General features: G+C 40.1%; 1 protein-coding gene across 1 annotated transcript in view; it reads left to right on the top strand.

The window, feature by feature from the left end:
• Positions 1-932: 932 nt before the first annotated feature.
• Positions 933-17,551, top strand: part of CA3H20orf194 (chromosome A3 C20orf194 homolog) — a 130,060-nt gene continuing 113,441 nt past the window's right edge. Inside the window, 1 exon segment of the mRNA XM_030311772.1 lies at positions 933-1,015. Coding sequence (XP_030167632.1) covers positions 933-1,015 — 83 coding nt within the window.

Below are 17,551 nucleotides of genomic sequence, written 5' to 3'. Positions count from 1 at the left end.
TCCAATTACCTTGGCGGAAAAATTGTTCTAATATGTTTGTAATTGATTGCAAAAAGATGGATACGGGGCACGTAAGGCATCCTGACAAGTCAATAAGGGACGCAAAACAAAATCGAAATATGTCCTGCATAAGTGAAACTCCTGATAACCCTAACAATTAAGTATTTCCCCCATTTTACACACGAAAAGACTGAGTCTCGGTGCGTTAGGTTTCTCATAAGGACAGGTCGAGCCAGGATCTGAACAGTAAAGGGCAGGGATCCTCTGAGAACCTATGAGCCCCTGACGCCCGTGCCCTGCGCACGAGTGTGAGCACACTGCTAACCTGAGGTCGGCTAGGAATCGGCAGGATGTTTGAAGGGAGGTTGCGCAACTGATTAGCAGCGGGGAAGGAAAGAGAAGCGAGGCACCGGCCTGGGACATCTGGAAGACCGGGGGGAGAACCCGGGTAGTGCTTTAGGTTCTCGCGGCGCCCCGGGACCTGGCTGCTACAGCGGAAGGCTTCGCTGGAGGCCGAAGCCGGCAGAGTGGGGCGGGACGCGGTAAGGCCCCGCCCCCGGGCGCGTCCGTGTGCGTGGCTGGGGGCGCAGTAGAGTCCCACTCCATGATGCGGGATCTGAGGACTGGGCAGAGCCCTGGCGTGGAAGCCCTCACCGTAGGGACCGGCATTCCCAACGTCCCGCCGGGCCGCCTCGCAGCTTAAGGAGGGCGCGGCCCTGCGGCGGTGCGCCCACCCTCATCCCAGCGGGTGCCGACGCCCCCATCCACGCTCTGTGCGCGCCTCCGGCCCCGCCCCCGCCTCGACGTGCCCCCCGCGCGCCGCGCCCCCCGCCCACCCGGCACGCCCAGCCGCCCCGCCCGGCAGCCGCGGGCCTGGAGCTGCCCCGCGGGCCTGAGCGACCCTCGCAGCCGCAGCGTCCTCCTCCGCCGCCATGGACGTGTATGCCCCGCACCGGCTGGGGCTACTCCGCGGGCGGTTCCCCGGCGGCCCCGGCCGCGGGTCGCCCTCCGTCAGGTACGCGGGCCGATGCCGCAGAGGGGAGGCCGGGCTGGGGGTTGCGGACTGTTGGGGTCTGGCGACGCCTCCCGCCGCAGGGCGTGGTCCGACATGGCTTCCTTGCAGATGGTTTTCCCTAAACGGCTGCCAGAGAAACGTTTCCCCAGGAACGGCGCCGTGTGTAGCGGCTCCCACAATGGCTCCCCTGTAGACAACTCCACAGCGTCTCCTCTATAGAGACCCCCTACTATGACATCTCCGCCTCCGTAGGTTTCTCCCAGAAAAGATTTCCCTGTGGAGAACCTCCGCAGTGGGTTCTCTATGCGTAACTCATTTGCCTTCCCCTTGGAATATTTCCCCCAGAAAAGGTTATCTATGGAGACCCCCCCCCACAGTATTCCCCTGGATATAACCCCCAATTAGGTTCCCCCAGAAACGACTTCCGTATAAATCTCTTCTACAGTAGGTCTTCTCTAGAGCCTTTCCCTTGACAGCCGCGTCCCTAAAGAGTGCCCCCCTCCCGCCCCCTGCATATACACACGCTGACAGCATCTTCCTTATTGCGCATTCCCCCACCTCCCCATGCCCCAGCCTGCATCGCGACGCTCCCTCATTCCACAATAGGGAGCTCAGGTTGGGGGAAGGTGGAGGTCATTAGGCTCGCAGGAGAGAAAACTAACCGGACAAATAGGAAAAAGAGGCCAGAACTCCCGAAATTAGCGGACCCCAACCCCTGAGGAGTTGGCAGACCCCCAAGCCCCTGAGGTTAGAGACCGAGCCTCTGGGTGCTTCGGTATGGAGATATTGGGGAGGGTCCCCGCCCCCTTTCGTTAAAGGAAGATCCATTTCCGATTTCTGCTCTCAGTGCCTTTGGGGCTGACCTTGATAGTCTGGGCATTGTTTGCGATGGAGCTGTTATGGGGCCGCCCGCAGAGAACGGAGATTGGAATGAAGGAGCATTTGCGTCCGAGATCGTTGAGAGGGAAGAAAGGAGAGAGAGCGGAATGGGCTTTGGGACTGCTAAACTGTCATTAAATCAGAAGAGCGATTTTTTGTTTTCCTTTTTCTGTATTTTAGCAGTTTAGCAAAGAAAATATGTTCCCTTGAAAGGAAGCTGTTAACTTATATGTTAAAATGGCTTTTCTTGTATTCTTGTTACGGTACTTAAAGCATTGTATTTTTAACTTTTTGCTCGCCAATCTGTTTTGTTTTTGTTTTGTTTTAACAAGAACAAATTCACGGAGAGCAAGAACTAAATCTTAGAATCCTGTATCTCTCTTACTTCCTGGCATTCCTTCCCCCACCCCAGCAACTAATGCACATTTGTTGAGTGAATAAAGAATGGAGGAGGTAGGGCTCGATACCCATTTGCATTTGGGAGTCCTAATTTGCTTCAAATTTGGCAGGTGACATTGTTGGAACTCCTGCTCTGCCCTTCAGTGGAATTTCTTGTGTTCCAAGTGTTTAGCTGCTTATGGTAACCATCTCCAATCTGTCCTAACATTTCTGGCAGCCACTTTCACTGTTAGAAAATATTTGAACTCTGTACAGAATAGAAACTGTGGAGGAAACTTTTTTTTTTAAGTAGGCTCCATTCCGAACAGTGGGCTTGAACTCGTGACCCTGAGATCAAGAGTTGCATGCTCTACCTGCTAAACTAGATAGACACTCCTGCACAGAATACTTTAGAATTTAAAGCAGCCATCCATTAAATCTAAGCTCTGTGTAGACGTGGGGTTGATCCTAGATCATCTTCAGCTTAGGAATCTTGAGTCTTTGAAACTTTTAGGAGAAAAAAGCTTCTCAGTGAGGGGCGCCTGGGTGGCTCAGTCGGTTGATCGACCGACTTCGGCTCAGGTCATGATCTCGCGGTTCGTGAGTTCAAGCCCCGAGTCGGGCTCTGTGCTGACAGCTCAGAGCCTGGAGCCTGTTTCGGATTCTGTGTCTCCCTCTCTCTCTGACCCTCCCCTGTTCATGCTCTGTCTCTCTCTGTCTCAAAAATAAATAAGCGTTAAAAAAAAAAAAAAAAGCTTCTCAGTGAAATCCATCTCTAACTGCTGCCTTTCTTGTTTCTAGGAGCATGACAGTGCACAGCATTTTTTTAAATTAGTATTTTTATGTTAGATTAATGTTGTTAATCATAAACTCTGAATCTTAAGTGGTTTGAGTGAAACTTGTTAGTCCTCAGACAAAGGATAGTGCAAGGAACCGCAAGGCCTGGCTGTTCTATATACCTTTGGTAAAAGAAATTTAGTCAAGGTTCCCCCCCTTTTTCCTACCTCCACAGAACTGAACATGCTTTTTTACTCATTTAAGCCTTTCCCTGACTTTGGGCATTGAATGGCAGGTATGGGCTTAGCACTTTCCTGTCACCCATATTTGGCTGCTTTGCTGCACTCTGACTCCTGACTGATGAGAGAGGCAGGCCTAACTGGTGAAGTCACATTCCTAAAGACCCATAGATAGTACTTTGCAAGTGTGTGGTTCTCTTCTAGCAATGGAGTTCATTTTCACAGATGGAGAATAGAGATCAGGAGTTAAAATGATACTTAGAACTAGAAGCTTCTTTATCAGGATATGGTAGTCATCATTGTTGCCCATCAACTATTTTTGGCTTCCACCTCCTGGGCATGTGCTGCAATTATACTTGCTTGCCCCCTTGAAGTTGGGTATGGCCTTATGAGTTGTCTTTGATGAGTGAAGTGTGCTCAGAAATGGTAAAAGCTTCTGGTATGTAATTTGCCACTATCTTTCCCTCTCTTATGGTGACTGTTAGTGCTTCAGCTGGTGGCTTGTCCATTAGTCTGGTACCCCAGAGCAAACCTCCAGGTAACCTATGTTTGACATGTAGAGCAAGTAGTAAACCTTCATTGTTTGAAGCCACTGAGATTTTGGAGTTATTACCAAGTAACTATCTTGACTTGTACTAAGGAACCAGTGGAAATAGCTGAAATATGCTTTCCTCTTTCAAAAATCTTTTTCTGCAGAGGGACCTGATCCTGCTCAGGACTTGTTTATTAGTTTAAATTTTACTGGTCTTTATACACATATCACCTGTGCTAGGTGTTGTGGATTCAGACAAGGCAGGCCCTGCCCTCAAAGAGCTCCTTTATAAGTGGAAAGAGAAATAGCAAAAATCATAATAAAGAGTGTTGAGAAGAAAAAGGGCTGAAGGAACAATAATGTTGGAAGGCATAGTCGGTTTTGAGCTCAACTGTTGGAAGGATGAGGTTGCCATTACCTATACTGGAAACACTGGAATTAGAGCAGGTTTGTAGAGAAAATAGAGTTCAGTTTTGGCTTTATTCATTTTGAGTTGCCTAATAGATATCCAGATGGAGATATTAGATCTGGAGTTGAGGAGAAAGACTGGGACTGGAACTACCATGCTGATGACTCCCACATTTTTATTTTATCTATGAGACTGGGTAGAGATCCAGGGAGTAAATGTAGATAGAGAAGAAGACCAGCATCCAAGCCCTGGGATATTCCATATAGGAAAGACAGTGTAGAAATGGTTTCCAGTTTGGAAACCATAATGGACAGTGGCTTCCTACTTTTGAGATAGGAAAAAAATACAGGACAATCATGGAAAGTCAAATGACGGATACTGTTGATGAGCTGGTGAGACTAAGAATAGACCATTAGATTTGTTAACATGAGGTCATCTGTGACCTTGACAAGAACAGGTTTGGTGCAGTGGGTTTAAGAAAAAATGGGAGAAGAATTGAAGACAGTGAGTATAGATAGCCGTAATGATGTTGTTTCAAGGATTGAAGAGCAGAGCCCTATGGGTATGGCTATGACAGACAGCAAAATAATAGGGTGTGGCTATAAGAGAGAGCAGAGTAATAGGGCTGTGGTTGGAAGAGTGGAAGTGTTAGAGTTCTTTTTGGTTTTAGGTGGGCAGACATTATAATCCATCTGAAAATGTTTGAAGTTGATTAGTAATGATGGCATACAGAGAGGCAAATTGGTGATTAGAGAGAGAGAAGGGAAAATTGCAGGGGTGAAGTCCTTGAGCAGGTGAGAGGGAATAGGGTCTAGGACATAAATGGATACATTGGTCTCACACTAGATAGGTACATGGACAGTTCATCTTTGGTGAGTGTATGGACCCAAATGCTGGTGGGTTGGTGATCGAGAAGCTAAAAATCTTTAGGGAATGTAGAGAACTGAATGACCCAGAGGTTTGTAGGTATTTATAACAAGAAGGGATAGTGGAAGAAGGGATAACGGGTAGTTACTGTTGGATGACATGGAGAAATCAGCCAAAATAAAATAAAGCAAAAAGTTTAATTAATTAATTTTCTCAAAACCAGAAGACATGAGTTTCCAGATTAAAAGGACTCACCATTAGTCCAGCACAACTAATTTAAAAATATCCATGCCAAGGTAGAACATCATGAAATTTTTGAGCACTATAAAGACAAATCACATAGATAGGGTCAGGAATCATAGTATTGTAGCAAAATTGGAAACTAGAAGCTAATGGAGAAGCAGTGCCTTCTGAAGGAAAATGGATTCCTACCTAGAATTCTGTATCCAGTTATACTCTCAGGCAGATGAAGGATGAAGACATTTCACACATGCAAATTCTCAAAGTTTGACCTTCCATGCACCCTTTATTAAGAAGCCACTGGCAGGGGGCACCTGGGTGGCTCAGTCAGTTGAGCATCCAAGTCGATTTCAGCTCAGGTCATGATCCCACAGCCATGGGATTGAGCCCCGCGTTGAGTTCTGCGCTGAGCGTGGAGCCTACTGGGGATTCTCTCCCCCTCATTCTGCCCCTCTCCACCCTTCATGCACACGTAGGTGCGCTGTCTCTCTCTTAAAACAAACAAACAAACAAACAAACAAACAAACAAAAAAACACTGGAATATGTGCTCTAGCTAAGCAGTCTGATTAAGGGGTTCCTGTTCTGGGGATCTTCTATAAGGGACTCATAGGAAGGGCTTTCTTTGTTACTTCTGGAAATTACCAAAGGGCTGGGACCATTTTGTATTACCATTTCCCACATTGCTTACCCTGGTACTTAGATCAGTGTCTGGCACATAGACAGCATTCACTAAATATGAATTGCTGTTGTAAGCTATTATGAGATATTGCTTGCATGAATTATTTATTGAATGAATAGAGAGTAATTACAGTTGAAGCTGTGGGCTATGTTAAATTTCAGGAGTGTTCAGAGAATGAAGAATCATATGTGAGCTAGATGGTGAGAAGTGGTTTACCAAAGTGATGCTGTATACAGTGCACTTTAGTAAAGTCTCACAGAAACAAGTTACTTCTTCAGGTGATACATATTGGCCAGTGGCCAATACACATGGTACTCTTGTAGTTTACAGATCTACAGAAGTAATAATTACTATTGTACACATAATCCTGCCTTAAGGAAACTCAGAATGCAAAGCAAGGCTATGACTTTGTATATCTGAAAATGCAAAGCTTTACCTCCTATACTTAGGTGCTGGCCAGGGAGGCTTGGTGTGGTGTCTATAGAAGCAAAGATGGTTGTCTTATTTCTGGCCCAGAGGTAGAGGTCTGAGTATTTGTCTTTTTACTTGTGTCTAGGGTGACTGTGTACTGAGGACTCTTATTTAGTGAATACTGTGGCATTAATAGTGCACAGTATCTTGATAATGTTTCCTAACTCTTGGGCTTGTCTATGATGTTCTAATTTTTAGAGAAGGGAGTGAATGAGATGCAGATGCCCTCCAGAGTTACACAGCTTAAATTATTGTTGTTTTTGCCCTGAAAGTTTAAAGAAAAAGAACAGAAAAAGCAGAGTCTGCAGCTGGGGTGTTTAAAAATTTTATATGTGGGTGTCTCAGTCGGTTAAGGATCCGACTCTTGATTTTGGCTCAGGTCATGTTTTCACGGTTTATGGGATCTAGGCCTGAGTTGGGCTCTGTGCTGGGAATGTGGAGCCTGCTTGGGATTCTGTCTCTCTCTCTGCCCCTCCCCTGCTCATTCTCTCTCTCTCTCTCTCTCTCTCTCTCTCTCTCTCTCTCTCTCTCTCTCTTTCTCTGTTCCTCCCCACCCCGGAAATAAATAAATATTGGGTGGCTCAGTTGGTTAAGTGTCCAACTTTGGCTTAGGTCATGATCTCATAGTTTGTGAGTTCGGCCCTGCATTGGGCTCTGTGCTGACAGCTCAGAGCCTGGAGCCTGCTTCGGATTCTGTGTCTCCCTCTCTCTCTGCCCCTCCCCTACTCACACTCTTTTTCTCTTTCTCAAAAATAAACATTAAAAAAATTTTTTTTTTAAATAAATACTAAAAAAAGTTTTATCTGTGATTTTGAGCCCCGGTTTGAGGAAAAGTCAGCTCACTTGGTATGTTTTTTATTTTCAACTTCTTATTTTGAAATGATTTTAGATTTATAGATGAGTTGCAGATATGGTACAGTGTTCCTATATAGCCCTTATCCAGCTTACTCTGATGTTAACATCTTATGTATAACCATCTTCATTTATCAAAATCCTGGTATAGTGCTTTAGTTTACTAAGTAACTTTTGTTTACTTGGCTTTTAGTATTCCAGACTATTTATTTGAGCTTCCCCAGTTTTCCCACTAATGTCTTTTTTCTACTCCAAGATCCAAAGATCCCACATTGCATTTAGATTTGGCATGCATTTAATTGTCAAAGAAGTGAGGGAAAATAATTGTGGATGCTTTCTGAATGAAGACTTGTGAAACTGACTTTACAAAGAGCAGATTGTGTGAGGAAATGCTCAGAGAAAGCCAGAGAAGAGGAAGAAAATGGAAAATAAGATGTTGTTCCACTAGAGTATCATGAGAACAGATTTCCAGATAACATTTTCCGTGTGTGGTAGGTAGCATTTTATGAAGTCCTTGAATTTAGTTTGTGGAGTATTTTGTACACCCTAGTTTATGAAATATGTGTAGACATGAATTGCAAATGGGCACCAGTTTTAACCATTTTAGATAATGTGGCCTATCAGGAACTATGTTTGCTAGCTGGTAAAAGATGCTTAACAATAATGACTTAACTTGGGGGGTTATTTTTTCTTAAAAAAGATGTTTGTCTAAGGAGTGTAGGCTAGTCCTGGTATAAAGTCATCAGGGAGGGAACCAGGCCTCTTCTGTGTATTTTGGTATTCTTAGCAAGTGGATTCCATGGCTTCATGGTCACAAAATCGCTGGAAGAACTCCAGCTATCATGTCTGTCAGGCAAGGGGAAAGAGAAAGGACAGCTCTCCTAGTTAAGTTGATTCTTTCTCTTCAGAGAGTTTCCCCAGAAACTTCCACATGATAGCTTCTGCATGTTTCATTGGTCAGCCCTAGAAGCAGAGGAACTGCACCATTGCTTGCCCCAAATAAAATTGGGGTACTGTGAGTGAAAAACAAGGGGAGAATGGATATGGATGAGGTGATTGTCTCTCCCTCAGTGAGGTAGCATCCTGGAATGAAAGTTACATTACTTAGGATTACTAACAGCTTTGGTGAGCTGCACCAAAGTGCTGGGAGAAAATGAAGGTCATTTAGATAGTTGAAGATGCCAGTGCATTTCTCGTTCATATCTTATGTGTGTATCTCAGTTTATCAGTGTGTAAATCACTTTGAGTTTATATCACTTATAGTCAGTGGTTAATCATGTTTTGACCATGACAGTGGTAATGTTGGCTTTGCTTTTTCCATTGTAAGTTATTGCTCCAGCAAAGATACCAGTAGGAAATGACGTTTCTTGCGTTGCTACACATCCTGTCTTCTTGCCTTTCTTCCAAGTCTCTAGTTTTTTGCTGTTGTTTTATTCTGTGTTTTTTTTTAAGTTTATTTATTTATAATGTTTATTTATTGGGGGGGGGGGGAGGGCAGAGAGAGAGGGAGACAGAATCCAAAGCAGCCTCCACACTCTGAGCTGTCAGCACAGAGCCTGATGTGGGGCTTGAACCCACAAATCGTGAGATCATGACCTGAGCCGAAGTCGGACGCTTAACCAACTGAGCCACCCAGGCACCCATAAGTTTATTTTTTTAGTAATCTCTACACCCAACGTGGGGCTCAAACTCAAGACTCCTAGATCAGGAGTCATGTGCTGCACTACTGAGCCAGCCAGGTGCCCCCTCAAGTCTCTAGTTTTGCAAGGGGGGTAAATAATTGCCACTTTAACTCAGAGCCACGTTTCTTAAACCCTAGAAGTCCTACAATACCTTCTTTTGGGGCACCTGGGTGGCTCAGTCGGTTAAGCATCCGACTTCGGCTCAGGTCATGATTTCCTGGTTCATGGGTTCATGGGTTCAGGCCTGCGTCTGGCTGTGCTGACAGCTAGCTCAGAGTCTGGATCCTGTCTTCAGATTCTGGGTCTCCCTCTCTCTGTCCCTCCCGTGTGCGCACTCTCGCTCTCTCTCTCTCTCAAAAATAAATAAAACATTAAAAAAAATGTGAAGAATTAATGAGTTGGGATAAAAGCTGTAAGTATTGAAAAGAGATAAAATTGCTATGATTTACTATTTGGAAAACTATGGTAACAGGTAAAACTATTAGAACTAATAAGAGTTTATCAAATTGTTTGAAAAAGGTAGTGGACTCAAGATCACATTCAAAATGGGAACAAAAGCTGTAAAATATCTAGGAGTCAACCTAATAAGGAATGTGTAAAACTTATATAAATAAAAATATAAAACTTGACAGAAGTACGTAAAACAGGAGAGGAATGAGTGGAGAGATATATCATGTTCCTGAGTGGGGAGCTTAGTGCTGACCAGATTGTATGATCACAATATAAATTCTCAGTGGGAATTTTTCTGGAACTTGACAAGCTGATTTTATAATTCATCGTAAAGAGAAAATGTTCAATAAAAGCTATAGACTCTTTGAAGCAATGATAGAAGGACGTGCACTATCAGATAAAAATATCAGATAAAAATAATCAGATCAGATAAAAATAATCTATTAACAAAGTTCAAGTAATAACATAAAACTGATTATTGTTTTAAATGTACTATTTCTGTGAGAATAGGTAAATAGATCAAATAAAGATTGAAAATGTGGATCCAGCTTTATATAATAATTTATCATACACTAAAAGTGTCATTCTAGATCAGAGGATTAAAAGGAATAATATGTAGTCTTGGGACAATCATTTATATTTTGGAGGAAAAATACAGTTATATTCCTGCTTCACAAAAGTAAAAAAGCAAATTTCATAGGAATAAAGAGATAAATGTTTAAAATACACACACAAATAAAATGGAAAAATTGGCATTTTATTATTTTTTTAAATAATAGTGAGTGGGGAAGACACAAAAGGAAGACATAAAACTCCTAAGCCTAAAAGTAGAGTTAGGCAGATTTAGTTCTGTAAAACTTGACAGCTCCTGTGTGAAAGATACCATAAACAAAGTCTAGAAGTTTAGAGAAAATACTTGCAACATATGACCAAAACACAATTTTTAAAATATGATGGAATATATAAATTATTCAGACCCCCCATGACTAAACAGAAAATGGGTAATGAACAAGAATGGGCATTCACAGGGGTGACTGGGTGGCTCAGCTGGTTGATTGAGCATCTGATTTAGGCTCTGGTCATGATCTCAAGGTTCTTGAGTTCAAGCCCACATTGAGCTCTCTACTGTCAGCACAGAGCCTGCGTTGGATCCTCTTTCGCTCTCTGCCCCTCCCCCACACGTGCACACTCTGTCTCAAAAATAAACCTAAAAAAAAAAGTAGGCATTCATAGAAAAAGAAATATAGATGATCAGTAAAACATTTGACAGCCTCTCTAGTGATTAGGGAAAAATGTAAATTATGATAATAACTCTAACCATTAACATTAATTGAAAAGTGATAACACATGGTTTAGAAAGTTGTGGGGAACAGGTATTCTGGTATATGTAGGTGACTCTTTTTAGAAAACAATTTGGCAAGATCTATCAAAATTTTAAATGCAGATACCTCAACTTGCCAGTGCTACTTTTTAGGTCTCTACCTTGCAGAAACTTTTGTACTTATGCCAAAGATGGATATAGTTATTCTTTGAAGCATTGTTGCTATTGCAAAAATAACAAATGTCCTGAATGTTCATAGTGGCTAAAAAAAAGAATACAGTACAGCACTTTTAAAAATGCAGTTGAGGGGCGCCTGGGTGGCTCAGTTGGTTGAGCGTCCAACTTCAGCTCAGGTCACGATCTCGCAGTCCGCGAGTTCGAGCCCCGCGTCGGGCTCTGGGCTGATGGCTCAGAGCCTGGAGCCTGCTTCCGATTCTGTGTCTCCCTCTCTCTCGGCCCCTCCCCCGTTCATGCTGTGTCTCTCTCTGTCTCAAAAATAAATAAAACGTTAAAAAAAAAATAAAAATAAATGCAGTTGAGTTCTATGTACTAACTTGGAAAGATCTTAATGTATAATGTTAAGTGAAAAAAGCATGTTGCAGAGCAGTTACATATCTCATGGTTATGATTTCATGTAAAAACAGTCCACCTCTGAAAAAAGCCTCACCCAAACTATGTTACTGAGAGATTCACACCAAATTGTTCACAGCAGTTTTCTATTATAAGGTGAATCAGATTGGTGTGAGGATTCACTTTGTAAAACAATCCAAACACAAAGCATACAGAATATAAGGACAGTATATTCATTAATTGTTTAATTTTGAAAATAAAAAAGTTAACATAACTTATGGAGAAAAAATGGGCAAAAACAAAATTTTCAGGGTTTTTTTTCCTTCACTTCCAGGGACCCAGGATAATGAAATATAAACAGGAAAATATACCTGGCCATGTATATGGTAACTTGTAAAAGCAGTGACCAGTGAATTAACTGTTACATATAAACTGAAGATGGGAAAAATAGATGACTTTAGAATTCAGAATTACTGTTTTGTGGCAAACTTTATTGTCAGGAAATCACTGAGGGGTAGCAGAAAGGAAAAGTTCAGACTTAGGGTATCTGATGGTGGCTCACGTTCTGGGGTTGCTCATCTTTACTCAGCCTTGTGATTTTGGGTAAACTGCTTCTGTTTGGGTCTTGGCTTCTTCACTTTGTCAACTATCATGTCTAGATTTTGAGTCTGAATCCAAGGAAAGTTAGAAATAAAGTACAGCATACAAGTGGCATATTTGACATAAACCTCATTATGTTTTTGACATAACCTTTGACATAACACATTTGACATAAACCTCATTATGTTTTTGACATAACCTTTGACATAACACATTTGACATAAACCTCAGCATCTGCTGAGACTACAAGTATTCTAAAAGAGGAACTTTGTAAAGTAGTGGTGACCGCAGGCCATCTACCCAGGATGTGCCAGCTGTGCTCAGGTAGACCTAAAAGCTAGAGGGCAGTGCTCTTGCCGGACTTGGTATATGTTTGAAAGTTTCTATTAAAAAAAAGACTGGTGGATATACAGCAAGATGAGTGGTGAATTCTGGGGGTGAGGAACAATGACAATTTTAGTTACTTTTGTAATATTCCATTTTTTTCATCAAAAAAAGGATAATACGTATTTTACATGTGGTACTAAGGTAAATAAAAGCAAGTATGCCAAAATGTTAATAATAGAGACTAACTCTGGGTGCTGGGAATACGGGTGATTGTGGTTTTCTCTATATTTAACTGGGGTTTTTTTTAATAGGTAAGTATTTCAATAAGTGACAAGTTTAATGGTTTAGTGACAAATAATAGGCTATGTTCTGGTTAAAAATTAAATTTGGGAAGCAGGAAAATGTATAGAGGAAAGAACAATTTAGTTTTACTCATTTGACAAGAAAAGAGATACTAATTAGGAAAATGTCTTACTCTGGGAAAAGGAAGGTCTTTCTACATTTTATATGCTTCCACTTTATTTGGCCAAGCTACTTGTGGAAAAGAAATGCTTTTTGCTCCTGTTCTCAGTATTGTCTTGGCTTTCCACAGCAGTAGTTGGGGAGCTATTTGTTTCCTGGTCACATGACCTATTCATGCTTTTTGTCACTGGCTCGTTGTTAGTTTGAAAATCAAAGAGCTCTTGGTACCCTTGGCAGTCAGTCGACTGCTGTTCATTTGGGTTAGGAAATGGGCCAAAGGACCAACTTGATGAAATTGGTGTAGAGAATGATTGCAAGATTGGTCTTGTATTAAATATGAAAAGGTGGGGGAGAGGCAGATAATTTCCCAAGGAAAGAAGCTTTCTTAACTTTAATCTTGATTATCTTGCAGTTTCTGTTGTGCTACTTCTAAAAACCCTAAAGTTACTCCGTGTGACCCTCTTACCTCCATCCCCAGATTTTTATTAAGAAAATGTTCAAATAATACAGTAAAGGTAAAAGAGTAGTAGTACAGTGAATACTTGATATACCCACCACTTTGAGTCAATAATTTTTAACATTTTGCCATGTATGTTATCTTTATTTTTCTTTTCTTTTCCTCATTCTTGTTTTCTGTTAAACCCTTTTCAAGTGAGTTATAGACATCATGACACTTCTAAGTACTTCCTCATGTATCTGCTTTAAAAAAAAAAAGGGGGGGGCATTCTAGGTATAACCACAATAACATCTCACCTAAAAAAATTTATAGTAATTCCTTACTACCATCAAATTTTCTCAGATGTCTCATGGCTCTTTCTCTGTTTTTGTTTTTGTTTTTATGAAATTAAGGTTTTTACATTAGATTATTATTTAATCTCTCACATTAGAAGCATTCTCCCTCTCTGTTCTTTTTGTTTTATATGACATTGACTTTTTTTTAACTTAAATTAAAACAAAATTTTTTTAATGTTTCTTTTTATTTTTGAGAGAGAGAGAGACAGACAGACAGTGAGTGGGGGAGGGGTAGAGAGAGAGAGAGACACAGACAGAGACACAGAACCCGAAGCAGGCTCTAGGCTCTGAGCTGTCAGCACAGAGCCCAACGTGGGGCTTGAACTTGAGAACTGTGAGATCATGACCTGAGCTGAAGTCAGTCACTTAACTGACTGAGACACCCAGGCACCCCAATTTTTTTTAATTGTGGTAAAATAACTATAACAAAATTTACCATCTTAACCATCTTTAAATGTACAATTTAGCAACATTAAGTAATTCATATTGTTGTGCTATAATCCCACTATTCACCCACAGAATTGTTTTCACCTTATAAAGCTCTGTACCTGTTAAACAGTAACCCCACCTCTTTCCCCCCGCTCAACACTACCACTCTACTTTATGTCTCTATAAATTTGAATATAGTAAGTATATCTCATAAATGGAATCATGTGATATTTGTCTTTTTATGAATGGCTTATTTTTCATTATTATAATGTCCTCAAGGTTCATCCATGTTTTTAGCAAGTCTCAGAATTTCCTTCCTTTTAAGATTGAATAATATTCCACTGTATGTATATAGCAGAGTTTGTTTATTCATCTGTTGATAGATATTTGCTTCTACCTTTCGACTGTAGTAAATAATGCTGCTCTGAACATGGGTATACAAATATTTCTTCAAATCCTTGTTTTCATTTTTTTTTCTATGTATTCCCAGAAGTGAAATTGCTGGATTACAGGGTAATTCTATTTTTCATTTTTCCCTCCCCCTGCCCCTCAATTTTTAATTTTTGAGGAATTGTCGTATCATTTTCCATGGCGGCTACACTGTTTTAGGTTCCCACCAACAATGCCCAAAGGTTCCAGTTTCCCCACCATCCTTGCTTGTTGTTTTCTTTTTAATAGTAACTATCCTAATTTGTGTGGGAATAGTATCTCTTTGTGGTTTTGATCTGCATTTCCTTTATGATTAGTGATGTTGAGCTTCTTTTCATGTGCTTATTGGCCATTTGTGTATCTTCTTTGGAGAAATGTATATTCAAGTCTTTTGCCCATTTTGAATGTTTTTGTTGTTTTTTTTTTTTTTTTTTTTGCATGTGTATGGTTGAATTGTAGGAGTGCTTTATATGTAAGAGGCTAATATCCGGAATTATATATATGGCTTAATAATATGAAGTCTTCCAGTGTATGAGCATGGATGTATTTCCGTTATTGGTGTCTTCTTTAATTTCCTTCGGAATTATATATTCTGGATATTAACCTTTTATCAGATACGTGATTTGCAGATATCTCCTCCCATTCTGCGGGCTGCCTTTTCACTCTGTTGATTGTATCCTTTGATGAACATAGTTTTTAATTTTGATAAAATCTAATTTACATATTTTTTATTTTGTTGTATGTACTTTTGGTGTCATAGCAATAAATTGTTGCCAAATCCAGTTTCATGAGGTTTTTCCCATATGTTTTCTTCTAAAAGTTTTATAGTTTCAGGTTGACATTTAGGTCTTTTTTTCTGTTTTGAGTTAAATTTTATTTATGATGTAATGGTCCAGATTCATTCTTTTGCATGTGGATATACAGTGTCTCCAAAGCCATTTATTGAAAAAATTGTCCTTTCTCAGTGCATGGTCTTAGTACCCTTGTGAAAAATCATTTGACCATGAGGATATTATAGTGAGTGAAATAAGCCAGTCACAAAAGGAGTTTATTTCTGAGTTCTCTGTTCTATTCCATTGTCAATATGTCTATCTTGATGCCAGTACCACACTGTTTTGATTACCATAGCTTTGTAGTTACTTTTGTAATTGGGAATTGTGTCTTTCAGCTTTGTCCATTTCAATATGCTTTTGACTATTCTGGGTCCCTTGAATTTTAGGATAGATTTTTCCATTTCTACAAAAAACATCATTAGGGTTTTGATAGGGATTATGCTGAATCTGTAGATCACTTTCTGTAGTATTGACAGTGTAACAATAAGAAGTCTTCCAGTGCATGAACATGGATGTGTTTCCATTATTGGTATCTTCGTTAATTTCCTTCAGAAATGTATGGATGATCCAGTTTCTCTGAATCCTTCCCAGCATTTTCCTATTATCACTGTTTGTTATTTTAGCTTTTCTAGTAGATACATAGTAATATCTCATTGTGGTTTTAATTTGCATTTCCCTAATAGATAATGATGCAGAACATGTTTTCAGGTGTTTATCTTCCATCTCTATATCCTCTTTGAGGAAATGTTTCTTCATACCTTTTGCCCATTTTCTAATTGGATTTTAATTTTTTTTACTGTTGGAGTGTTCTTTATGTATTCTACTTTGTCAGATATGCGATATGCAAATACATTCTGCCAATCTGTACTTTGTCTTATTCTCTCAACAGGGTCTTTCACAAAGCAAAAGTTTACAATTTTGATGAAGTCAAATTTATTGATTTTTTTTTCTTTCATGCATTATACTTTTGGTATCAAGTCTAAGAATTTCATCAGATTTTAAGTTCTGAATATTTTCTTCTGTTACCTTCTAAATATTTTATAATTTCACATTTAAAATTTTAAATCTGTGATTTATCTTGAGTTAATTTTTGTGTAAGGTACAAAATTTAGGTTGAGGTTCGTGTTTTTGTCTGTGGATATCCATTTGCTTTAACACCATTTATTGAAAAGACTATCCTTCTTCCATTGAATTGCTTTTGAACCTTTATCAAATAAAGTTAACTGGCTCTGTTGTGTAGGGCAATTTCTGGCAACTCTGTTCTGTTCCATTGATCCTGTCTCTCTCTTAGTCAGTACCACTCAGTCTTGATTACTTTAGCTATGTAGTAACTCTTAATATCAGAGTGATTCCTCTCCCTATTTTTTCTTCTTCAAAATTTTTTTAGCTATTCTAGTTCCTTTGCCTCTCTGTGTAAGTTTTGGATTGATCTTGTCTGTATCTGCAGAAAAGCTTGCTAGGATTTTGAAGGAATTGTGTTAAACCTATACATTAATTTAGAGAGAATTGACATTTATATTATCTTGAGTTTTCCAATCCATGAACACAGTGTGTCTCCATTTACTTAGATCCTCTTTGGTTTCCTTTATTACTGTTTTGTAGTTTTTAACACGTAAATCCTATACATGTTTTGTTAAATTTATATTTTGGTCACATTGTATTTTTAATTTTGGTTTCCATGTCTTTGTTGCTTCAATACAGAAATAGAGTTCATTCGGGCTTTTATTGTAAACTAGTGCAGAAAATGATTTTTCTGCATCATTGTGTGATTTTTTTCTTCTTTAGCCTGTTAATATGATTGACTGATTTATCAATAATGAACCAGCCTTGTATCCCTAGGATAAACCCCTCTTGGTCATGGTGTATAATTCTTTTTATATGTTGTTGAATTCTAATTACTAATCATTTATTAAAGGTTTTTACAGCTATATTCATGATGATATTGGTCTGTAGCTCTCTTTTTTGGCAGTACTGTCTCTGGTTTTGATGTTAGGTGGTATATGTGAACATCTTGACAGAAGACAGTGATAATGACTGCTAAGTCATGGAATGGATGAGTTGAGGAGTGTAAACATCAGAAAGAATCCAGAGGGCGGGGGAAAGCATTCAGGGAAGAGAAGTAGTGTTGTTTGGCTGAATATGGTTGCTTGGGTGAGTATAGGACATGCAGTGGAGCAGATTCAGCAACGAGTGGGAATGAAATCTAATTGTCCTAGATGGAACGCTTAGTGTTGGTTTGTGGAGGATCTTAGTTAATAATGAGGTAAGGCTGGGAATATGCTGACTGTAGGGAAAAATTTAATGGGAGTGTTAGGGA

Source organism: Lynx canadensis, chromosome A3 (assembly GCF_007474595.2).
Source record: "Lynx canadensis isolate LIC74 chromosome A3, mLynCan4.pri.v2, whole genome shotgun sequence".
NCBI lineage: Eukaryota > Metazoa > Chordata > Mammalia > Carnivora > Felidae > Lynx > Lynx canadensis.
Note: the sequence above shows the minus strand (reverse complement) of the source record. Positions and strands in the feature narration are given on the sequence as shown.